The following is a 22,210-nucleotide window of genomic DNA, read 5'->3' as shown; positions in this document are numbered from 1 at the left end:
GGAGATAAAAGCATTTTCTCAGCAAACATGGCACTGGGTGTCCTGGGTGAACCCGCTGCCTGCAGGTCACAGTATCTGCCTGGGCCTGGGTGACGGGACCTGACGGTCTTTCCCTGCAGCAAAGTGGAGCAGGACCTGAGAGAGCCACGGGGGGCTCCTCAGAGGGACATCGGAAGACGCATGGTCACAAGAATGGAAAGGAAGGGGCTGGAGGGGACTTGGGTGGGCCCCCCACCCCCAGTTCCCAGGTCAACGGAGCAAGGCCACAGGCCGCGTCCCTCACAGGCCCTTGAACCAGCCGGGAAACAGCTCCATCACCTTCCTGAAGTGACTCCAGGCAGCTCATACTTTTTATATGTAATGATTATCGCATTCCATACATTTGTGCTTTTTCAATTAATTAATTTCTAACAATAACCTCAATGACATCTCCACCCAGAAGGAATTTTTTTAACATTTAGAGCCTGTGGTCACAGGACACAAAAATATACATTGAAATATTTCAACCTATGAACACATTTTTGTTACGGACAGTATGACAGGGCCATTGACATCACCTCATAAAGCATTAAAACGTATGTAATTAGGATAAAATCCAAAGGCACGAGTGCAATGGAAATAGAGTTCAAAGAAACATGGAATGTAAATTTTCCACTGGTTAAAATACCAAATATCTGTTCTTTTTTTAAAACTGAATGGTGGCAAGAATCAATTCACTATGGTATATGGATTCCCATGTTTATATTTAAAGGGAAATTTATCAGGTTTTTTTTTAATATTTATTTATTTGGCTGTGCCGGGTCTTAGTTGCGGCATGCAGGATCTTTAGTTGCAAAATGTGGGATCTAGTTCCCTGACCAGGGATCAAACCCAGGCCCCCTGCATTGGGAGTGCAGAGTCTTAACCACTGGACCACCAGGGAAGTCCCCTATCAGTTTTATTTTTTTTATTTTTTTATTTTTTTTGGCTATGTTGGGTCTTCGTTTCTGTGCGAGGGCTTTCTCCAGTTGCGGCAAGCGGGGGCCACTCTTCATCGCGGTGCGCGGGCCTCTCACTGTTGCGGCCTCTCTTGTTGCGGAGCACAGGCTCCAGACGCGCAGGCTCAGTAGTTGTGGCTCACGGGCCTAGTTGCTCCGCGGCATGTGGGATCTTCCCAGACCAGGGCTCGAACCCGTGTCCCCTGCATTGGCAGGCAGATTCTCAACCACTGCGCCACCAGGGAAGCCCCAGTTTTAGTTTTTAAATGTCAGTGAATATTTAAGGAAATAAGCCAGAAATTACCTCCTTTGCAACTGTTTAAACTTGTGATTAGAATTTTAACTATCTAATTAAAATGTGCACAGGGGCACAAAGTATTTTCAAAATTTACTAAAATTTTGAGCTGAGCTGCCCACGCTGTCACTTCCAGGTGCTTCAAGCTGACGTGCCGGGCCGTGGGTGTCCACCCGCCCCTGGAGCTGTCCCACTACCAGGTCAAGTTTGCGGCCACCTCCTTGTACGACACGTCGGTGGCCACCCTGTACGTCATCAACTCCCGCCTGAGCAAGAACTCGCCAACGCCCTCGGTGCCCCGCATCGGCTTGGAGGACGCGTCCCAGGGGCCCATGTCTTTCGAGTTCCTGCTGCCTCCAGACTCCCCCATCACCATCTCACCCTCGGTGGGCACCGTGTGGCCAGGAAAGGTGGGTGTGGGCCCCACGGGTGGGCCGGGGCGGGGCCAGCCCAGGGGGCCAGTCTCTACTCACCCTGGACCGCAGCGATTCAACCAGACAGCAGACGTGGAGATCAACCTGGATGCTTATCAGACCCAAGCAGGCCACGGTGCCCTCTGCCCGGCCCAACTTGGCCCCAGAGGTGGGGCACCCACGGGCAGCTGACCCCACAGGCCCCTGGCTGGAGGCTCCAGCAGCTCAGGCTGAGGGAAGGTGTGCAGCCCTTGGGTCTCACAGCAGATGGGCACAGAGGCTACACAGCGCCTGGTCACCAGGAGCACAGGTGCCTGTCCACTGGTTGATGGGTGAAAGGTTTCCCCACCACTGCTTTTGCTGATAAAGCAGAAAGAGCCCGGGCCTGGAGGCAGAGACTCCCCGGGGCCATCACAGCCTCTCTGAGCTGAATTCCTTACCTTCAAGAGTCAGGGGTGACAGCCCTGTGAGGGGACTCAGTGGGGAGGGGCACGTGCAGGTCCTGGACCCTGGCAGTGTTTCAGTAAGTGATTATTGAAATGCATTTTATTAAACTGAGCAAATTCAGCTTAAGTCATGGGTCTCCTCTCCAAGGGGGTTACTGCAGCCGTTACCCACCCCTGCTCCCTTGCTCCACTGAGCACGGGGCAGGCCATGGTGAGTGAACCCCCTTGGGGACCTGGGGCCGTCCCAGGGGGTGGACGTGCTTCAGGAAGGGGGGTGGGTGAGGGTGCAGGGACTCACCCCCAAGTCTCAGTGGCAGAACACAAACGTCCCCTGCTCACTCGTGCCCCGTGGGCAGTGGGCTGGTCCGTCACGGGGACCCCCCCCCCCGCATGGTGAGAGGGGCTGGGTGATCATGTCTGCAGCCACCCCAACTTCTGGGGGCAGAGGTCAGGAAGGACCTTCCAGAAGGGCTCGTCTAAGCTGAGACCCCCAAAGAAGAGACGGGGTATCAGCCCAGGCTGTCCAAGAGCGTGACCAGGGGATCCCGGCGGCGGCGGCAGCAGGGTGCTGGGGGGCACCCACAGGGGCCCCTCTGCCCTCCGGCCTCTCTCCTCACAGAGGTGCCTGGTCCGGGTGGCCTTCCGGCCCGTGCTGCCCAGCGAGCTGATCCACCAGGAAGCCTTACAGGCCCTGACCAAAGAAGCTGAGGCCAAATCGGTACATGGCGGGGGTGGGGGGGAGCCTGGGGGGGGACAGGGGTGCTGCCCGCTGTGCACCAGGCCACTGCACAAAGGCTTGGGAACAAACCCCACCGGCCTTGAGGCTGGGGGGCCAGGGGGTCAGGAGCCCTGGGCAGACTTTTCTGGAGCCTTGTGTGTGTGGAACTGTTTCAAGAGGTTAACACTTTTTCTTGGCAAGGCTCCTCCCTCCCCTCTTGAAAGCATCGGTAGGCGGGGTGGATCCCCAGACGGTGGTCCCGGGAGGGTGGGCCGGGCCCCTCTGCACTGGTTAGCAGGGGGCTTGCCCTTACAGTGGAGGGGAACAGGTAAACCTCAAAGGGGCCTGTGGATCCTCGCAAGCTCAGGCCTGAAGAAACAGCCACCGCCGGGCTCCTGCCGGGAAAGGGCGTCCAACAGAGCGGGGCAGTCACAGCCAGGGCCTGCCTGCTGCCGCCCTGGGGACGCAGAGAGCCCCGCGACTCCCCCCGGCCTCTGAGTCCTGACCTCGAGCACCCGTGCTGTCATAGCAAGCACAGGAGGAGGGGCAGGGCCTGCAGCCTGCTGGCAGGGCAGTGAGGCTGGGGGCAGGGCACAGGGACCAGGACCCCCAGTTCGGCCAGCCCTCCGCCCTGCCCTGCCCCGGGCCTCGGTCTCCCCGATGGTAAAGACAGACACTGGGGTCTTCGCACCTGCCGGCGGTCTCCCCCAGGGCGCCACTTGGAGTTTGGGCCCCTGGGGTCCTGCCCTGGGCGGTCTGCCGGGAGCAGAGTCCCCGGGGCAGGCCCATAGTTGGCCTCCCACCTCGCAGTCCCAACAGGACACAGCCACCCAGAGGAAGGACCAGTGGAGACAGTCCTTCTCCACACTGCGGCTGCAGAACCAAGACCGGCTGTTCCAGGCCTCTGCCTCCCAGCCCCCGGAGCTGCAGAAAGAGGACCTCACGTCCAGGTGGGCCCGAGAGAAGGCTGCCCCCCACAGAGACTTCCCCCACCTGGAGCAGAGCTGTTTTGAGCCTTGTGACTGGAAGTCCGGGGTGGGGCTGGCTTCAGGTACAGCTGGAACCAGGAGCTGCCTTCCTGGGCACCTGCTCACCTCCTTCCCCTGGGGCCCTAGGGCCCAGTGTCCCTGTGAGCAACCTCAGTCCAGGGGCTGGGGAGATGCTGAGCCCCTGACTCCCATGTTCCCAGCTCAGCAACCCCAGCCTCCCCAGCTGCCAAACGAGCTCCAGAGAACTCCAATGGGCTTGAGCCACTTGCCAGCCCTGGACCCTTGCCTGCAGCTCCAGGAACATGGCTCTCTGGTTGGGTGCCTGACCGGACCCTGGGGGAGGGGGGAGGCCGCCACAGCAACCAGGGAAGGGGTGAGAAAACCAGCTGGTCAGACAAAACTGGGACAGCCACAGCCTGGGCCGCAGCGTGGCCCCCCAAGGCTGCCACCCCATACCCTCTGGCCCAGGGCCCAGGGCCCTGGGGAGCAGGCATGGCCTTACGGACCCCTCCATGGAGGGCAGCGCGGGGCGTCTTGGGCCGCTGGGGGCAGCCTAGGGATAGGGGTGTGAGAGTACCTTGCCGGTTCCACTGCAGCTCCCAGGAGTACCAGGCTGCGCAGGCCACGCTGACCAGATCTTTCCAGGGGAAGTTTGACAAGTTTGTGGTCCCCTGTGTTGTTGCCAGTGGTGACACCAAAGGAAGGAAGGGGACGGAACCCCTGAGCTTCAGGTGCGGTGCTCTGGGCAGGGTGGGGCGTGGTTGGCCAAGAAGGCACTGTCCCCGCTCTGCAACCCCCCAGATCTGGGCGGGGCCAGCATGGGGTCAGGCTGAGAGGGCGGGGCATGCGGCGCCCACTCCGCCCTCAGCAGCTACCCGCCGCCCCCAGTCCCCACAACACCGTGTACCTGGAGCTGTGGTGTCCAGCGGTAGCACCATCCATTGTGGTGACGTCCGACAAAGGCAAGACCATCGCTGACTTCAGCTACATCGCTGTAGGTGTGTCCTGATCAGGCCCAGCCCCTCACGACCATCCCCCACCCATAGGGACCCAGGCACCCCGTCACCGCCTGAGCTCCCACGCCCCACCCCCAGGCCTGGGGCAGCGACCTGACTCCCCCATTTCAGGACACCGCGGCATAAAGAAGGTCTCCATCCAGAACATCTCCCCCGAGGGTCTCGACGTATCCTTGTCCATACCCGGCCCAGGCAGCCTGCTGCAGGGGGACAGGGGTGTCTGGTGAAGGGCTGCGACCCCGTACTTGCCACCCATCCTTGACGCTGGGCCACCAGCTGGAGTACTCCGTGCTGAACCCCAACGGCCCCTTTGTCCTGCTGAACCCCATCCGCAAGCTGGCGTCTGGAGAGACCTGGGTCCTGAAGCTGTCCTTCTCCCCCCGTGAGAGCGTCCTGGTGAGTCCTAGGCCCACCCTGAGCCGGGCTGCAGCCTTGGGGCTCCACGGCCCCATTCTCCACTCTGCACACCTGCCAAGTGCCCAGGCCCGTAGGCATCCAGCCAGGCCCCAGGAGCCGCTGGTCCTCCCCGGCCCTGGCCTCTTGCTGGAAGGAGGAGGAGAAGGCCAGGGAGCTCCAAGCCGTCTTAGGTCCCGCACGCCCTGACCCGGCTGCTCCGAGACAGAGCTCCCACACCTGCCTCTGACACGTGTCTGCTCCACGCTAAGGGACGTGGTCTCCACAGGCCCAGGAAATGCTGGATGTCATCACCAAGAGAGGCACGCTCTCCCTGGCCCTCGTGGGCACAGGCGTGGCATCCGTGACCACGTGCTCCATTGAAGGAGGCGTCCTCAACATGGGCTACGCGATCGCCGGAGAATCCACCTCCGCGGGCTTCAAGGTAAAGTGCGTGGTGGGGACCCGGTGCCTGCCCCGCCTCCTGGGAGGGTTCGTGCCCCAGGAGGGGGTCAGCCCTGCCTTGGTCAGGGAGCCAGTGCGGGTGGAGGCCGCTCCCACCCCACCCCCCAGCAGCGGTCACCTCCACGGCCCTCTGTAGCCGGAGAAGCTGAGGATGCACGCCCTCCTCCCCCACCTCCCCGGTCCCTCTGCTGCCCGGCCTCCTCGCTGCTCCCGTCCTCCTGCCTCAGGGCCTTTGCGTGGGCTGCCCCGCCCGGGATCGGGGGAGCTCAGCTCAGGCACAGCTCAGGGGAGGGGCCGTGTGGGCTCCCCAATCCGGGCAGGAAGAGGCACGCCTGGCTCTCGCTGCTTCCCCAGGGTCTGAGGGACATGCCAACCTCAGGATGAAGCCACCCACAGGGCACCTGCCTCCTTGCCCGGTTTAGTCCAGGTCCTGACAGCAGAGCCCAGGCCAGGGACTCCCGGAAATGTTTTATGGGGGGATGGGGTGCTCTCAGGGGAAGAGGGTGAGGGCAGAGAAGAACCTGGGCAGGGATGCTGGTTCGGCTGAAGGCCAGCCTGAGCCTGACTGCCCAGGGTGTGGCCCGCGGGCAGCAGAGGGAGCTGAGACCTGGTGGCAGCAGCCTGGCCATCGGTTGGCCAGTGACTGAGCCCTGCTCCTTACAGCTGCAAAACAATTCCCCGCTGCCCATCAAGTTCTCCGTGCAGTTGGACAGCCTCTCCACCAGGAGCGGAGACCAGCACCGGCTGCCGCAGTTCCTGGCCTCCTCGGCCCAGAGGACGGAAGTCGTGGGTGAGCTTGGCCGGCTGGGGGGGGTGACCGCGGCTGGGGAGGAGCCAGTCGAAGCGGGGGACTGTGCGGGGCGTGGGGGTGCGGGGCTGGGGGGCGCTGGGCGCTGCAGGGGGAGCCGGACCTGCCAGGCCGCCCTGCCCCCAGGCACGCAGAACTACAGCGGCCAGAGCGTGTTCAGCGTGGTCCCGGTGGAGGGCGTCATGGAGCCGGGCAGGGCGCAGGACTTCACCGTGACCTTCAGCCCGGACCATGAGAGCCTGTACTTCTCTGACCGGCTTCAGGTCGTGCTCTTCGAAAAGGTGCGGCTCCAGGAGCCCAGCCTGGACCCCTGCTCCCGGCCCACCCGCCGCGTCCGCGTGTCTGAGGCCCTCGCCCTCCCCCGAACGGCCCCACATTGGAGGCCTGTTGCCTGGGGGCTCTGCGTCAGGTTGGGGGTCATGAGGTGGAGAGACCGGAGTCCCGGGTCCCACAGGCCTGCACCCCAGCGCTGCCCACTCCCGGAGCCCCATTCGCAGGGTCGCGGACCGAGTCTGCTGTGCTCCTGCCCCCAGAAAATCTCCCACCAGATCCTCCTGAAGGGCGCGGCCCGCAAGCACACGATGTTTGTGGAGGGCGGAGACCCCCTGGATGTGCCTGTGGAGTCCCTGACCGTGATGCCTGCCTTCGACCCCCAGCGCGGAGAGGGTGAGCCCCCTGAAGTGCTGGGAGCCCCGGTTGGGGCGGGGGCGGCAGTAGGAGGACCAGTCCTGCCCTGACCGCACCCTTGGCCCTGGGGGCCTGCGAGTAGGGCTGGCGTTCCTGGCCCATCCCCCAAAGCAGGCTGTCCTCGCCCAGCCCCGCCCACTATCCTTGCCTGACCCAGCATCTCCCGCACTCGCTTGGTGGTACCCCCCCCTGCCCTGAGCCCCCAGCCAGGCCCTCCCTCTCCAGAAGCTGAGGAGCTGAAGCCCATCCTGTTAACCCTGGACTACGTCCAGCTGGGCACGGACACGCCGGCCCCGCCTGCCACCCGAGAACTGCAGGTGGGCTGCATCCGGACCACCCAGCTGTCCCCAAAGAAGGTGACCACAGCACTTCCCTGGCCTGCCTGGCACCTCTGCATCCACCACTGCCTGGGCAACCCGGGCCCCTCCTGGCCTTGCCCCCCAGTAGGTGTGGGGTGGGCAGCCCGCTGGTCAGGGCCGAGAGGGCAGGTGCTGGGCTCCCTCACCCCCAGCCCCGCTGCCTCCCGGGAGCTGTGCCCGCCCACCTGCTGACAGCACCACCGCCTGCAGACTGTCGAGTTCAGCCTGGACGGCATCGCGTCCCTGCAGCACAAGGGCTTCACCATCGAGCCCTCCAAGGGCTTTGTGGAGCGCGGCCAGACCAAGACCATCAGCATCTCCTGGATGCCACCCATCGACTTTGATGTAAGTGCCTTGGACGGCGGCCAGGGAGCCAGCGAAAGCCACAGGCTGGGCAGGATGAAAGCTCTGCCCCCACCCAGGGAGGGGACTGCGGGGGGGCCCTGGGCGGGTGAGGTGGGCAGCGCCGCGGCCAGAAAACTTCTGTCCGCTGTGCCAGCTGACTGAGGGTCCCCCTCCTTCCCCGCCTCTCCCCTTCCAGCCGGACCACCCACTCATGGTGTCAGCCCTGCTGCAGCTCAGGGGGGACGTGAAGGAGACCTACAAAGTCCTCTTTGTAGCGCAGGTGGTGACCGGCCCCTGAGGCCACAGGAGTCTCTCCACGGAGCCCCCTCGGATCTTCCTGCCACATTCAAAGCCCTCCCCCGGTCTGTGGACCCAGCAGAGCCACCCAGGGGCCTGGGACCCGGACATTCCCTGCTGGGCAGCTTCAAAAGGGTGGCCCCCCTCATGGCCCCATGGCCGGGGCACCCCAGCTCCACAGGCACGGCCGCCTCCTCCTGCCCTGTGCCCAGTGAGTCCGGGGCCAAGGGCTCCTGTCCCAGCCCCACACTCAGAACCGGCAATGAGGCCACTCCTGACCACAACCTGCTCCCAGCCTGAGCCCCTCGGAGCCCCCAGCCCCACCAGCACCCGCCCAGCCTTTCAAGGTCCTGGTGGGGGGAAGAGCTGCGCCCGCCGACCTGTCAATAAACCCTGTGTGAACCTGTGCATCCAGGCCTGCAGTGCGGGCCGCGGTGAGCCCTGGGGTGAGCCGTGAAGGAGAGATGGGGACAGAGTCCCCGGGGGGGCAGCCTCTGCTTCTCACCCCCACTCACAAGTCAGTCCATAAAACAGTGAACTAGGCCTGGAAGACGGGGGAGCATCCTGAGCCCTGGGGGAACAGCTGGGCGTGGCGGGGGGGAGGGGGGCGGCTTGCGGGGCTGGAGTTGAGACCGGCCCACACCCAGAGAGGCCGGCGGGGAGGGAGGGGGGCGGCAGGCTCCAAAGCCCAGGCAGCCCCTTAGGCCTCCCTGCTCCTCCCAAGTTACAGGGTCCCTGATGCCCCCAAGCAAGGAGCGAGCAAACGTCGGGGACACGCCCTCACTGTGTCCTCCCTCACAGCCCAGCCAGGGCCCGGGGGACACCCACCCCAGCCCATGAGTTTGGTTTTCCACTTTTCTGAAGTGAGTCTGGGCTCAGCCTTCTGGGTCCTGACCAGCTCTTCAAGGGAGAAGCCCCCAACTCCCAGCCCATGAGACCCTGCTGGGAGCTCAGAATAGTGCCTGCACCCAGCCCCTGCCTTCTGGAGAGTGGCAGGTTAGACACTGTCCCCACAAAGCCCACCCATCCGGGCCCCCTGCGTACAGCCCAGCACACCCAGCCGGCCCAAGCCACCCCCGTGCCTGCCCCCAGGCGAGCACACGCAGCCTTCCCGGGCAGGAGTGGAGGGCAAGGTGCATCTGGGGAATTTCCTGGGCACAGGCTTCAGGACACCAGCCTGGAGCCCTCACCCCACTTCCTCGGTGCCCTTGGTGCCTGGAAGTCTGCCATCTCCCTAACCTTGAGCCAGTGACAGGTGGCCACAGAGCAGCATTTTGCAGGACTTCAGTCTGGTGGGCAGACCCAGGTCCTTTCCTAGCCCTCACAGGGGCTGCTTTCTCACCAGGTGAGAAGAGAAGCCAGGGTCCTGCAGCCCAGGCCAGGCCCCAGAAGGAGGTCCTCCCTGCAGGGCACTACCCCTGCCTCCCCCCAGGCAGGCCCGCGGGAGGGGCAGGCCACTCTCCTCTAAACCCTGGCCTGGCTCTCAGGGCTTAGAACCGGCGGGCCCTGGTACTCACTGCCCAAGGCCCTGCCTGCACTCCTGCCTGCTGGCTGGACCAGTGCCCATCCTCCTCCCTCCCACTCCTGAGCCGGGCCTCCAGAGCAGAATGGAGGAAGAGGGTGGCCAGGAGCCAAGCTCAGCCAGCCTGGCTGGAGCAGGGTGGGCAGGAGGGGCCCTGGGGGCCATGGTACAGCCTGGAAGTGCTGGACAGCTGCAGGACAGAGGCAGGACAGAGATCATGGAGCAGGTACCTGGCAGATCCAGGCATGAGAGAGCCTAGCCGACGAGGCCCTGCCCTCAAGGAGCTGTAGTCACTTCCCCTCCAGTGGGGAGATGCTTGTGGAGTACGTCCTGAGTGCAATGAAGAAAAACACGACAGGGTAGCTTCTCCTCCCACCCTCCGCAGACAAGGCACACCACCCTGCACCTTGCTGTGCTCCCTTAGCCTGAGCGCCGGATGGCGGAGCGGAAGGCAGAGGGCAGCGAGCGCCCGCAGCGAGAGTGCACACTAAATGTAGCTGAACAGCGCGCTAGGAACTCCCCAGCGTCTTGACTGCTGCAGCCCTTACCTTGAGCACCGGGGTGTGTGCGAGGCGTGGCCATGTGTGTCCTGGCCGCCACCCTCCGAGGCCACACCCTGTGCAGACCGGGCCACAACTGTTCAGGGTGCGCCCCGGTCCACCCCAAGCCCGACTGCAAGAAGCCAGCGGGGCGAGACCGTCCCCCACCCCGCGACCCTAGGCTGAGGAAACACAGAGAAGACGGACCTGCTGGGAGGGCCAAGAGGTGGGGCTTGTGGGCGTGGCTTGTGTGGGCGGGGCCCTGGAGCGGGGGAATCTAGGGCCTGCCCAGAGCCTGCGGGGGCGGGGCCGCTAAAGGGCGCGGCTAACCTTGGGCGGAGGGTTGGGGCGAGGCACATGGGCGTGGCTACAGGGCGAGCCCTCCAATGGACGCGGCCTCGGGAGCGGGGTTTGCTCTGGGAGGGGCCTGGGGGCGGGGCCTCCATAAAGCCTCGAGGCTAGTTGGCTCGCGCTTCCCTTCGGCGCTGAGCATGTTCGCTGGCACCCTAGGTGACCGCGGGCTCCTGCTGCTGCCGCCGCTCCTGCCGCTGCCGCAGGTGGGTCGCGGGGCGCTCGTGCACCGCGGGGCGGGTCGGCGCTCGGCGCGCCCTGGCCCGGGCTCACCCCTGTTCCCACAGGTGGCGCTGGGCTTCGCGGAAGGCAGCTGCGACCCCTCGGATCAGTAAGTGGTGGGGGGGAGGGAGGGAGCGGGGGCCTGGCCCCACCCTGGGGGAGGCTCGGGTGGGGCGGTCGGCCGGGCCCTGCCTCGCCTGCTCCAGGTGCCGCCGTCCCCGCAGGTGCCCGCCCCAGGCCCGCTGGAGCAGCCTGTGGCACGTGGGGTAAGTGGAGGCCGCGGCGCGCAGCCGGGTGCGACGGTTCTCCCCCGGGCCAGGCCCACCAGACCCCCACCCCGCCTGGTTCCACGGCCGAGGAGTCGCCAGCATTGTCCCCCTCCGGGGCCGCTGGCGGGAAGGCGCTGGGGCCCGCAGAGCCTGGCATGCCGACCCCAGCCTCCTCCCCCAGCACCAGGGGCGACCTCCTGCGTGGGTCCTGCCTGAGTTCCCCATGGCTAGGGACACCCCCGGGGCCCTTGGCAGGACTTGCCCTGTAGCCTGCTTGCCCACCTCCCACTCCCTCGCTCCCCGCCCCTGTGGGAGGCCCCTGTGAACATGGTCATTGGTCTGGGCACAGGACTGTGCAGTCGGTCTGGGACAGTGTGTCCTGGGAGTAAGCCCAAGGCCACTTGCGGCCAGCCCTGGAGAGACAGACAGCGCAGGCCAGCAGCAGGAGGCCAGGCCGGGCCAGCTCCTCAGGCCCAGCCCTGGCCAGGAGGAGGTCTCCGGCCTGGAGAGAGAGTCCCTGGTTGTCTTTTATCCTATCCATTGCCTTGTCTTGGGCAGCTGAGCTGTGACTGCCCCCAGGGAGCGGGCGCCCAGTGGCCAGGGGTCAGTCCAGCGGTGGGTCTGGCTCCTCCCCGCCCAGGCTTATCCTGCTCACTGTCGTCCTGCTGCTGCTGTGTGGGGTCACGGCCAGCTGTGTCCGGTTCTGCTGTCTCCGGAAGCAGGCGCACGCCCAGCCACACCTGCCATCAGTACCTGAGCCTTGCGACCCGACAGCCATCCCCGCGGACAGTGACAGCCCCGTGCACAGCACTGTGTCATGTGAGTGCCAGCAGACCTCACCCGGCGGCCCACCTGCCTGAAGGGGCGGCAGGGGACTGGTGAGGGCCAGACCCACCCATCCCCACAAACCCATTCTGGTTCCCTGCAGCCTACAGCTCCGTGCAGTACCCGCTGCGCATGCGGCTGCCCCTGCCCTTTGGGGAGCTGGACCTCGACTCTATGACCCCTCCCGCCTACAGCCTGTATGCCCCTGAGCTGCCGCCCTCCTACGAAGAGGCCGTCAAGATGGCTAAAACCAGACAGGAAGAGCCACCCCCCTCCCAGGAGGCCAACCCCCTTCCTGAGGCCTCATGCCTAGAGCCCCCTCCAGGGCCCCAGGAGTGGGGCCGCAATGCCCAACACCCCTGGCTGTAGCCCTGGTGCCCCCGGAAGGGGCAGGAAAGCTCTCCCGAGCCTCCCGATGCCATCAGCCACTCTGTGCTCACAGGGGACTGTGCAAGGGCACCCCAGCCCACTCTCACCATCCTTCCCCCCACCAGGAAGGCCAGCCGTCCGGCACATTGCTGTAGCCCTGGCCTCGTTGCTATGTAACGCTGGGCATCTGAGCCAGCCGGCCCTGTGTTGGCCACACACACACACACACACACACACACACACACACACACAGCTACGTTCAGCCCTGGCCCCTGGCCCAGGCCCAGCAGGCCCTCAGCCCAGATGAGGCCCCACGGACCTAAGCCTCAGGGCTCAGGGCCTGCTGTGATGTCTGCAGCTTTTTGGAGAGAGAATAAAGTTTCTATCTAAGTGATCTCCGTATGGAGGAAAGAGCTCCGGGAGGGGCCCTCGGGCAGCCGCCTCCCAGGGCAGGCAGGCAGTGTGAGTAGGTGGTCCTCAACCTATGCCCAGCCTGGCCTTCCGGCTGGTGTCCGGAGCCCAGAGCTGGGCTGTAGGCAGTGTCAGGTGTCCCACAGAAGTGATGGCCCAAGTGTGATGGGTAGCTCAGGAGAACCCTCTCCCTTTTTTGCATCCCCTTTTTCCAGCCTTGTGACAGTGAGGCACACACGAGTCTGGCTGGAGCGTTTATTGGCCACGGAGCTGGCATGGGGTGGATGGCAGGGTGGGCAGCAGGTAGCGGGCTTCCCACGGCCGCAGTAGCTGCTCCTACTGGACCAGCTTGAAGGACTCCCCAGTCATCATGGCCACGAACTCTGAGAGCAGAGGGACAAGTCAGCAGCCTGGCCCGACCGGGCCGCCGGGCTCCCAGGCCCATCCCCCACGCACCCTCGTAGTCGATGGTCCCGTCCCCGTCCTTGTCGGCTTCCTTCATCATCTGCTCGGCCTCCACCTCGCTGAGGGGCTCGCCCGCACGCATGAGCACGTACCTGCGGAGTCGGCACTGAGCGGCAGCCAGCGGGGGGCCCGCCACCCCCGCGCCCGGCCCGGGCCCTACTTGAGCGTGCCCCAGTCGATGTAGCCCTTGCCCTCGTCGAAGATGCGGAAGGCCGCCCTGAGCTCACTCTCCTGGTTCTGGGCCTTCTCCCAGTACACGCCCATCAGCGCCAGGAAGCCCTCGTAGTTGAAGAACCCTTTCTCTGCAGGGAGCAAGCGGCGGGTGCCCGAGTGAGGGCGGCGAGCCCCTCCCCACTCACACGCAGCTGCCCCCGCCCCCCGGCTGCCCCTGGCCGGCCTCACTCTCTCTGTCCACGTCCTTGGCCATGGAGGCCAGCTCGCTCTTGGTGGGGTTGATGCCCAGCAGACTCACGAGCCGCTCCAGCTCGTCCGTCTTCACCGCCCCGTTGCCCTCCTCGTCAAACATCTCAAAGACCCCCTCCTACTCCTTGATCTGCTCCGCCGTCAGGTGCTCCGTCTGTGGGGACACGGGCCCAGGCTCGCCAGGGGCCCCTCCACCCCTCAGTCCGGGGGAGGCTGGAGGCCCCAGGACACGAGGCCCAAGGCCCCCGGCCCCAGCCCAGAGCAGGCTTGAGGCCAGGCGGCACAGGGATGGGTCGTGAGGGGGGAGCAGGGCTCCGCGAGGCCACTCAAAGGGGACGGCGCTCGAGGCAGGGGCAGGCCAACCATGTGAGAGGGCAGTCGGGGCAGTACTGGACAGCCAGTGAGGCCAGGGGAGGGACACCGTGGACCAGCGTGGGGAGGAGCCTGACCTGGGGGCCAGGGTGAAGGCCCCAGCCTGTTCTGGAATCCCAGAGGGATAGTCCAGGGCCGGGCCACCCCGCCTGCCACCGTCCCGGCCCTTTCCGAAAGGGCTGCTCCGGCCTGGCCCCCAGAGCAAGGGCAGCGCCAGTGGCTGGCAGGGCCCGGCCTCGGGCCCCCCACTCCGCGCTCTCCGCCCAGCCTCATTGGACGTCTTCCTCAGGTGCGCAGAGACCCTCCCACCTTTGGTCACGGCCCCAGCCTGATCCCCGTGTGCGTAGAGGCCTGCCCGTCCTCTCTCCCCCAGGCGCTGCGCCCAGCTCCCGCGGGACCGCCCAGCCCAGCCCACCAGGGGCTCTGCGGGGCGCCGGGAGCAGCCTTACCATGTCTGTGGCCGGCTGAGGGGACACTGCACGGTGGCGCTGGAGCTGCTATGGGCAGAGTACAAGGGGCAGAGGGGGCGGCTGAGTTTTAGCGGGCCCAGCTGCCCGGGGTCCCTGGGGTCCAGATTCCAAGAGCCTTTTATGGCCAGGAGATCCTGTCAGCCCTATTTTGGGACAGGTTGGCCCTTCCCCACGTGGCCCTTCCTGGCCTGAGCAGCCCCTCACCCCAGAGCTCCCTCTCTGACCCTGGGTCCCAGCCAAGGCCCCCTGGGCCATGGCAAGGATGGACATCAGGGGCCGGGGCAGGAGAGGGGCTGTTCCCTTCTCCCCAGTGAGCCCCTTCCCCCCCTGTGCAGCGGGAGGCCCCACGGGCTGTCCTCACGGCTTGGTGAGGGCTCCTGTTGACGGCCCTCCCTGGCCAGGTGTCACCCTCACATCCCCAAGGAGCCAGGGCCCAGCGTTGTGCCGGCACTTTGCAGACACCCTCCGAAGACAGGTTCAGTCGACAGGTGCACTGGGACCCCCTCTGGCCACCCTGCACAGAAGGGGCTGGCGGTCCACAGTCCCAGGAGAAGACAGGTTCAGTCGACAGGTGCACTGGGACCCCTCTGGCCACCCTGCACAGAAGGGGCTGGCGGTCCACAGTCCCAGGAGAAGACAGGTTCAGTCGACAGGTGCACTGGGACCCCTCTGGCCACCCTGCACAGAAGGGGCTGGCGGTCCACAGTCCCAGGAGAAGACAGGTTCAGTCGACAGATGCACTGGGACCCCCCTCTGGCCACCCTGCACAGAAGGGGCTGGCGGTCCACAGTCCCAGGAGAAGACAGGTTCAGTCGACAGGTGCACTGGGACCCCCTCTGGCCACCCTGCACAGAAGGGGCTGGCGGTCCACAGTCCCAGGAGAAGACAGGTTCAGTCGACAGATGCACTGGGACCCCCCTCTGGCCACCCTGCACAGAAGGGGCTGGCGGTCCACAGTCCCAGGAGAAGACAGGTTCAGTCGACAGGTGCACTGGGACCCCCTCTGGCCACCCTGCACAGAAGGGGCTGGCGGTCCACAGTCCCAGGAGAAGACAGCTGGCCACGAGCTAGGGGCGAGAGGAGGCGGAGCAGACAGGACCAGGGGGCCGGACTGGCCATGGGGAGGCCAAGCCAGGTGTCCTCTGGGCGGTCAGGGGCTATTCTCAGGGAAACCTGACCCCCTTCCGCTCAGAAGGGCAAAGCTGGCTCCCGAGGGAGCCCCGTGGCCTGGCTGTTTAGTAACAAGACGCCACCGCAGCACACACACTGCTGCCTATGTGTGCTCAGCCCTCGGACACACACACCCGCCGCCACCCCAACCTGGGGCAGCGGCTCCGGCTCCCGACACCAGGCCCAGGTCCCGGTGCTCCCGTCGGGGCAGTGACCTGCTGGCCTGGCCACGGCACTCGGAGGTCTGTGATTACAAGCTGGGGCTGAGGGGGCTCCTTCCATCCCCCCTCCAGCTCTTGCCCCCAGCGATAGTCACAGACAGGCCCCCACTAGTTCCCTTCACCCCCGTGCATGACCCCCAGGGTCACGCACGCTGACACACATCTGCTTCGGCCCCATGACCACCTGACGAATCTGAGCAGGCGAGGTATGCCCTGTACCCCACTGGCCTGGCTGGCCCTCAGCCTGCCAGAATACGGAAGCCACAGGGACATTTCCTGCTGAGGCCCAGGACAGCTGCTGAGGCCGCAAGATTTGTGCTGACGGGGACAAAATGGCTCCAGCGGGCACCAGGCCAGCGGCCCCGGGCCAGGATGGAAGAAGAAGCCGGCTCTGGGCGCCCTACCTTTGTCCTGGCTGCTCCGGGCCGTGACTTCAGGCTTTGTGACGGTGAGAAAAGACTTTCCCACCCCTTCCCTCAAAAATCCCCAGACCATTTCAAGGAAACTAGTCGCGTCGATACGCCCGGACCACAGCTGGAGAAGAAGGCTGGTGCGGGCTGCCGCACGACGGCAGTGGGGCAGGGAGTGCGGGGAGGGCAAGGGCCTGCGGAGGAGGAGGGCGTGAGGGTCAGTTTTGCATCCCATTGGCCAGGCTACAAGCCCAGGTGTTTGCCCAAACACTAGTCTAGGTGTTGCTGTGAAGGTGTGTTTTTTCATATATGTATTGATTACAGTGGTGAAATTAGCGTAAAATATTACTCAGAAAAGGGAACTAACATATACTGAACATCTGTTATGAACCACAATCTTTTCTTTTGTTCTTTTTTGTATTGTTTGTGGTACAAAGCACATAACATAAAATTAACCATCTTAACCATTTTTAAGTGTTCAGTAGCAGTTCAGTAGCGTAAACTATACGGGCCTTGTTAGGCAGTAGATCTCCAGAACTTTCCACCTTCCCAAACCGAAACTCTGTCCCCGTTAAACACTCACTCCCCAGCCCGACACCCACCCTCCTGCTTTTCTGTCTACAGATTTGACTCCCCTAGGGACCTCGTATGAGTGGCATCAGACGGTATTTGTCCTTTTGTGTCTGGCTTATTTCACTCAGCATCATGTCCTCTAGGTGCATCCGTGTTTTAGCAGGTGTCAGAATTTCTTTCTTAAGGTTGAATAATATTTCATTGGATGAACAGACCACATTTTGTTTATCCATCAATCTATGGACATTTAGGTTGCTTCCACCTTTTGGCTACTGTGAATAATGCTGCAGTGAACGTGGGGGTCATGAAGGGATTTTTCCATGTGATTAACATGGAAATGTGTAGATCTGAGTAAAGCAGATGACCCTGATAATGTGGGTGGGTCTCATCCGAAGAGCGGAAGGCTCTTTTCTCTTAAGAAAAGCCTGAGGTCGCCAGGAAGAAGGAGTCCTGCTGTACACCACCTCTGGCCCTGAGCTGCAGCCTCGGCTCCTCCCTGGGTCTCTAGCTGCTGGACAAGCCATAACCACATGAGCCAGTTCCTTAAAATAAGTCAGTCTCCCTCCCTCCCGCTCTCTCACATTGGTCTGTTTCTCTGCAGAGCCCTAATCAGGTCAGAGGGTGACCAAGGGCGGGACCCAGGAAGGCCAGAGCAGTGGGCTGCCAGCAGCCGGGCATCTGTGCGCGGGCCCCCAGGGCCGCCCTACCCCACGGCAGGGCACGCAGTGTGTTCTCCGGACGGGTCTGGACGGAACCATGGGCTCTCCTAAGAGAACGGCTGAACTCGCAGACTGAAACCCCAGGCCAGGGGGAGGGGAAAGTTCGTGTGCGCAGCAGGGAGGCCCCAGCCCCTCCCTCAGTGCCCCATTCCCCTCACACGGGGCAGACCAGTCATTCCCTCCCGGAGAAGAGAAGAGACCCACAGACACTGCCACTGGGGTCCCCAGTAAGAAGATACTGCAAGTCCCACACCTCCGGGGGGGCCTCAGGTGCAGACCCAGCTCACCGACCACTGCGGCCCCATGTGGGACACTCTGAAGGGTGCTCGTTCCAGAGCCTGTTGGCTGGCCCGAGGCTTCTTACAGGACAGCTGGACTTTACCCCTAGCCCACGGCCTGTACCCCAGACCCCACCTCGGGGGCTGCTTCCGGACAACCCAGGGTGCAACCAGATGGGCTTTGGAGATGGGTCCCTCACTGCCCAGATGCCACAAGGCGCCAGGCGTGGGGATTGTCCCTGCGGTGGGTCACACTGGAAGGGGATGAGAGGCCCAGTGGCTGCTGCCCACACACGATGCTCCACACAAAGTCACCAAGGTGGAGGGTGGGTCAGGAGTGGGGCCTTGAAAGCCGGGGTGAGCGTGAGTGTGAGTGTGGGAGTGGGTGTGAGTGTGAGCGTGAGTGTGGGTGTGGGTGTTAGCATGGGTGTGGGCGCAGGCATTGGTGTGAGTGTGAACGTGGGTGTGGGTGTGAACATGGGTGTGAACGTGGGTTGGGTGTGACCATGGGAGTGGGTGTGAGTGTGGGTGTGAACGCCAGGTGTTATTGTGCTGAGCGCTGGGTCTCTGGTTGCCTACAGGTCTCTGCTCCCCGACAGTGGAGGGCAGAGAACCGCAGTCCCAAGCCCAGGACTTAAGTGTCAGAGTGGCTGACCTTCAATGACACCTGTTGCCCATCAAAGTCAAGCCCTGGTGGGACAGCAGGGGCCTTGACATGTGGGTGGGACGTCCGGGTGGGTGACTCCAACTCCTCTGGAATTCTGGCCTTCAGGTCCTGCTTGGCTCTCCCTATGAAGGGCTGGGCCCAGAACTGCCACCCCAGGGGAGCACAGTGCATAGACCTCGCCCCAACTGGAGCCAACATTTGTCCCCCTCAGGCCCCCCTCCCGCCGTGGCCACTAGGCCGACAACCCAGGTAAGCTGCAGCTGACCCTGCTGAGAACAAGCTGGGCCTGACATGGGTGGACAGAGGGACCTGGTGGCAGTGCTGGCAGGAATCAGGCGAGCACGGCTGGGCCGGGGGCTCCCTCGAGGGGCTGGAGCATGGCGGGGCGGGGGGTGGGTAGGCACGGAGCTTCTCAGACCCCTCCCTTCTTCCCGCAGCCTCCGCCTGAGGTTCACTCGGCCAGCTGGGGCGGCCACGTGGGGACTGACACCTGGGTTCTGCCGCAGCCCCCCAGCCTCCTCGCTCGCGGGTGACGGGGCTGCACCGTGACACAGTCTTCCCAGGTCCCGGTGGACGAGCCCCCTGCCCAAAGCCCCTGCCCAGCTCTGGGACTGCCCCCTTCTGTCCCGTCTTACTTCCTGCGCCCACGGAAAGGCTGCGTGCCCCCATCTTGAGCCGTTGTCACAGGGCCTGCTTGGGGGCAGCTCAGCCTGGATAAGGGGTGTCAAAGAAACCCAAACCCTGGACCACCAGCCATGGAAGAGGGGAGGGATGCAAGTGTAAGAACCGGTAGTGTTCAGGAAATGGCCAGGGCTAGTGATTGAGATTAAAATGTAATGTGGGAACTTCCCTGGTGGCGCAGTGGTTAAGAATCCGCCTGCCAATGCAGGGGACACGGGTTCGAGCCCTGGTCTGGGGAAGACCCCACGTGCCGCAGAGCAACCAAGCCCATGCACCACAGCTACTGAGCCTGCGCTCTAGAGCCCGTGAGCCACAACTTCTGAGCCCACGTGCTGCAACTACTGAAGCCCGAGTGCCTAGAGCCTGAGCTCCTCAATAAGAGAAGCCACCGCAATGAGAAGCCTGCGCACCGCAACGAAGAGTAGCCCCCACTCGCCGCCACTAGAGAAAGCCCATGCGCAGCAACGAAGACCCAACGCAGCCAAAAATAAACAAATAAATAAATTTATTTTTTTTTAAAAGTAACGTGAAACTCTTAAGATAACCACTAAAAGACTAGAATTAGGTTGTATAACTTCCACATCTGTGGAAGGAAAAAAGACTAAAGAAAATGTAATGAACCTAATAGAATATAGGAAGGGAGAAGGAAGCATAAGAAAGACAGCATAGGGGGGCATTCCCTGGTGGTCCAGTGGTTAAGACTCTGTTCTCTCACTACCAAGGGCATGGGTTCAATCCCTGGTCAGGGAACTAAGGTCCGGCAAGCTGCACAGTGCAGCCAAAAATTAAAAATAAAAATAAAAAATAAAAGAAAGGCAGCATAGCTAGGAAGCAGAAAGTAACATAATAAAGGTAAACCCGGGACTTCCCTGGTGGTGCAGTGGCTAAGACCCCATGCTCCCAATGCCGGGACCCGGATTGGATCCCTGGTCAGGGAACTAGATCCCACGTGCATGCTGCAACTAAGAAGTCCGCATGCTGCAACTAAGGAGCCCACGTGCCGCAACTAAGGAGCAGGCGAGCTGCAACTAAGGAGCTTACCTGACACAACTAAGATCCAGCGCAACCAAATAAATAAATAATTTTTTTAATTAAAAAAAAAATAAAGGTAAACCCAGGTAGGGGGAGGAGGAGTTGGAGGAAGGCAGTCAAAGGGTAGAAACTTCCAGTTATAAGAAAAATAAGTACTATGGATGTAATGTACAACGTGATAAATGTAATTAACACTGTATGTTATATATGAAAGTCGTTAAGAGGGTAAATCCTGAGTTCCTATCACAAGGAAAAAATTTTTTTCTATTTCTTTAATTTTGTACCTATACGAGATGACAGATGTTCACCAAACTTATTGTGGTGATCAGTTCATGACGCATGTATGTCAAGTCATTATGCTGTGCACCTTAAACTTATACAGTGCTGTACGTGAGTTATACCTCAATAAAATTAGAAGAATAAAGAAAGTAAACCCAGCCACCTGACAGAGTTTCCAGGGGCCCAAGCTGGAACAATGTGAGAAAGAAAATAAGTCAAGTCGTGTTGGGTTATAACCAAAGTATAAGGTAAATATCATTGTGCATTAAAGCACACCATCAACAGAGAGAAAAGGCAACCCACAGGATGGGAGAAGATATTTGCAAATCTTATATCTGATAAGGGATTAATATCCAGAAAATGTAAAGAACTCCTACAATTCAACACCAAAATTAAACAACCTAATTCAAAAAATGGGCAAAGAACTTGATAGACCTTTCTCCAAAGAAGAAACACACACGGGGGCTTCCCTGGTGGCGCAGTGGTTGAGAATCTGCCTGCCAATGCAGGGGACACGGGTTCGAGCCCTGGTCTGGGAAGATCCCACATGCCGCGGAGCAACTGGGCCCGTGAGCCACAACTACTGAACCTGAGCGTCTGGAGCCTCTGCTCCGCAACAAGAGAGGCCGCGATAGTGAGAGGCCCGCGCACCGCGATGAAGAGTGGCCCCCACTCGCCGCAACTGGAGAAAGCCCTCACACAGAAACGAAGACCCAACACAGCCAAAAATAAACATAATAAATAAATAATAAAAATTTAAAAATTAAAAAAAAAAAAAAAACTCAGTAAGAAGAAACACACACGACCAACAAGCACCTGACACGATGCTCAGCGTCACTGATCATCAGGGAACACAGATCAACGGCACAGCGAGACACCACCTCACACCCATCAGGATGGCCACTATCAGAAAACAGAAAACAAGAAGTGCTGGTGGGGCTTCCCTGGTGGCGCAGCGGTTGGGAGTCTGCCTGCCAGTGCAGGGGACACGGGTTCGGGCCCTGGTCTGGGGAAGACCCCACATGCCGCGGAGCGGCTGGGCCCGTGAGCCACAATTACTGAGCCTGCGCATCTGGAGCCTGTGCTCCGCAACAGGAGAGGCCGCGATGGTGAGAGGCCCGCGCACCGCGATGAGGAGTGGTCCCCGCTTGCCGCGACTGGAGAAAGCCCTTGCACAGAAACGAAGACTCAACACAGTCATAAATGAATAAATAAATAAATAAATAAAAGAATGTGAATGTCTTAAAAAAAAAAAAAAGAAGTGCTGGTGAGTGCTCACTTTGGCAGCACAGATACTAAAATTGGAACAATACAGAGAAAATTAGCATGGCCCCTGCGCAAGGATGACACACAAATTTGTGAAGCATTCCATATTTTTAAAAAAGAAGTGTTGGTGAGGATGTGGAGAAATTGGAACCCTTGTGCACTGTTGGTGGGAATGTAGACTGGTGGAAAGCAGTACAGAGGTTCCTAGAAAAAGTAGGCATAGAATTACCATGTGACCCAGCAATTGCAGTTCTGGGCCTATTCCCCAAAGAATCGAAAGCAGGGCCTCGAACACGTATTTGCATACCCGTGTTCATAACAGTGTTATTCACAGGAGTTAAAAAGTAGAAAAAAACCCAAATGTCCGTCAGTGGATAGTTGGATAAACAAAACGTGGTGTGTGTGTGTGTGTGTGTGCACGTGTGTGTGTGTATATATATATATATTTATATATATGATGGTTAATAT

General features: G+C 61.6%; 3 protein-coding genes and 1 non-coding gene across 4 annotated transcripts in view; 3 read left to right on the top strand and 1 right to left on the bottom strand.

Moving 5' to 3' along the window:
- Positions 1-8,705, top strand: part of CFAP74 (cilia and flagella associated protein 74) — an 88,080-nt gene extending 79,375 nt beyond the window's left edge. The window contains exons 27-40 of the mRNA XM_057558042.1: positions 1,409-1,682; positions 2,751-2,849; positions 3,660-3,799; positions 4,435-4,569; positions 4,727-4,836; positions 4,966-5,021; positions 5,131-5,250; positions 5,537-5,692; positions 6,376-6,502; positions 6,647-6,801; positions 7,054-7,186; positions 7,433-7,563; positions 7,777-7,911; positions 8,108-8,705. Coding sequence (XP_057414025.1) covers positions 1,409-1,682; positions 2,751-2,849; positions 3,660-3,799; positions 4,435-4,569; positions 4,727-4,836; positions 4,966-5,021; positions 5,131-5,250; positions 5,537-5,692; positions 6,376-6,502; positions 6,647-6,801; positions 7,054-7,186; positions 7,433-7,563; positions 7,777-7,911; positions 8,108-8,209 — 1,873 coding nt within the window. The 3' untranslated portion in view covers positions 8,210-8,705. The remainder of the gene's footprint in view (positions 1-1,408; positions 1,683-2,750; positions 2,850-3,659; positions 3,800-4,434; positions 4,570-4,726; positions 4,837-4,965; positions 5,022-5,130; positions 5,251-5,536; positions 5,693-6,375; positions 6,503-6,646; positions 6,802-7,053; positions 7,187-7,432; positions 7,564-7,776; positions 7,912-8,107) is intronic.
- A 1,950-nt stretch (positions 8,706-10,655) lies between these two features.
- Positions 10,656-12,397, top strand: TMEM52 (transmembrane protein 52). The gene is made up of 5 exons (XM_007166235.3): positions 10,656-10,826; positions 10,908-10,951; positions 11,067-11,108; positions 11,752-11,930; positions 12,040-12,397. Exons 1-5 carry the CDS (start codon positions 10,656-10,658, stop codon positions 12,303-12,305), a joined length of 702 nt encoding a protein of 233 aa, XP_007166297.3. The 3' UTR covers positions 12,306-12,397.
- A 655-nt stretch (positions 12,398-13,052) lies between these two features.
- Positions 13,053-14,506, bottom strand: CALML6 (calmodulin like 6). The gene is made up of 5 exons (XM_057557936.1): positions 14,426-14,506; positions 13,584-13,758; positions 13,342-13,483; positions 13,173-13,273; positions 13,053-13,099 (listed from the first exon to the last, which is right to left on the bottom strand). The coding sequence occupies exons 2-5, from the start codon at positions 13,705-13,707 to the stop codon at positions 13,053-13,055; spliced, it is 414 nt and encodes a 137-aa protein (XP_057413919.1). The 5' UTR covers positions 13,708-13,758; positions 14,426-14,506.
- A 7,241-nt stretch (positions 14,507-21,747) lies between these two features.
- On the top strand, positions 21,748-21,854 carry LOC114238612 (U6 spliceosomal RNA). Its single transcript, XR_009006440.1, has one exon. It is a non-coding gene; the product is annotated as a U6 spliceosomal RNA (small nuclear RNA).
- Positions 21,855-22,210: the final 356 nt, after the last annotated feature.

This window comes from Balaenoptera acutorostrata, chromosome 1 (assembly GCF_949987535.1).
Source record: "Balaenoptera acutorostrata chromosome 1, mBalAcu1.1, whole genome shotgun sequence".
NCBI classification, from domain to species: Eukaryota; Metazoa; Chordata; class Mammalia; order Artiodactyla; family Balaenopteridae; genus Balaenoptera; species Balaenoptera acutorostrata.
Note: the sequence above shows the minus strand (reverse complement) of the source record. Positions and strands in the feature narration are given on the sequence as shown.

What these genes read in the sequence shown, in the direction of transcription:
- TMEM52 (XM_007166235.3), top strand. Translation starts at nt 10,656, where the DNA reads ATGGACGCGGCCTCGGGAGCGGGGTTTGCTCTGGGAGGGGCCTGGGGG. An exon ending in CGCTCCTGCCGCTGCCGCAG is followed by an intron (nt 10,827 to 10,907) that starts GTGGGTCGCGGG and finishes CTGTTCCCACAG; the next exon opens with GTGGCGCTGGGCTTCGCGGA. An exon ending in AGCTGCGACCCCTCGGATCA is followed by an intron (nt 10,952 to 11,066) that starts GTAAGTGGTGGG and finishes CCGTCCCCGCAG; the next exon opens with GTGCCCGCCCCAGGCCCGCT.
- CALML6 (XM_057557936.1), bottom strand. Translation starts at nt 13,707, where the DNA reads ATGTTTGACGAGGAGGGCAACGGGGCGGTGAAGACGGACGAGCTGGAG. An exon ending in ATCGACTGGGGCACGCTCAA is followed by an intron (nt 13,274 to 13,341) that starts GTAGGGCCCGGG and finishes CCGACTCCGCAG; the next exon opens with GTACGTGCTCATGCGTGCGG. An exon ending in CGGGACCATCGACTACGAGG is followed by an intron (nt 13,100 to 13,172) that starts GTGCGTGGGGGA and finishes CTCTGCTCTCAG; the next exon opens with AGTTCGTGGCCATGATGACT.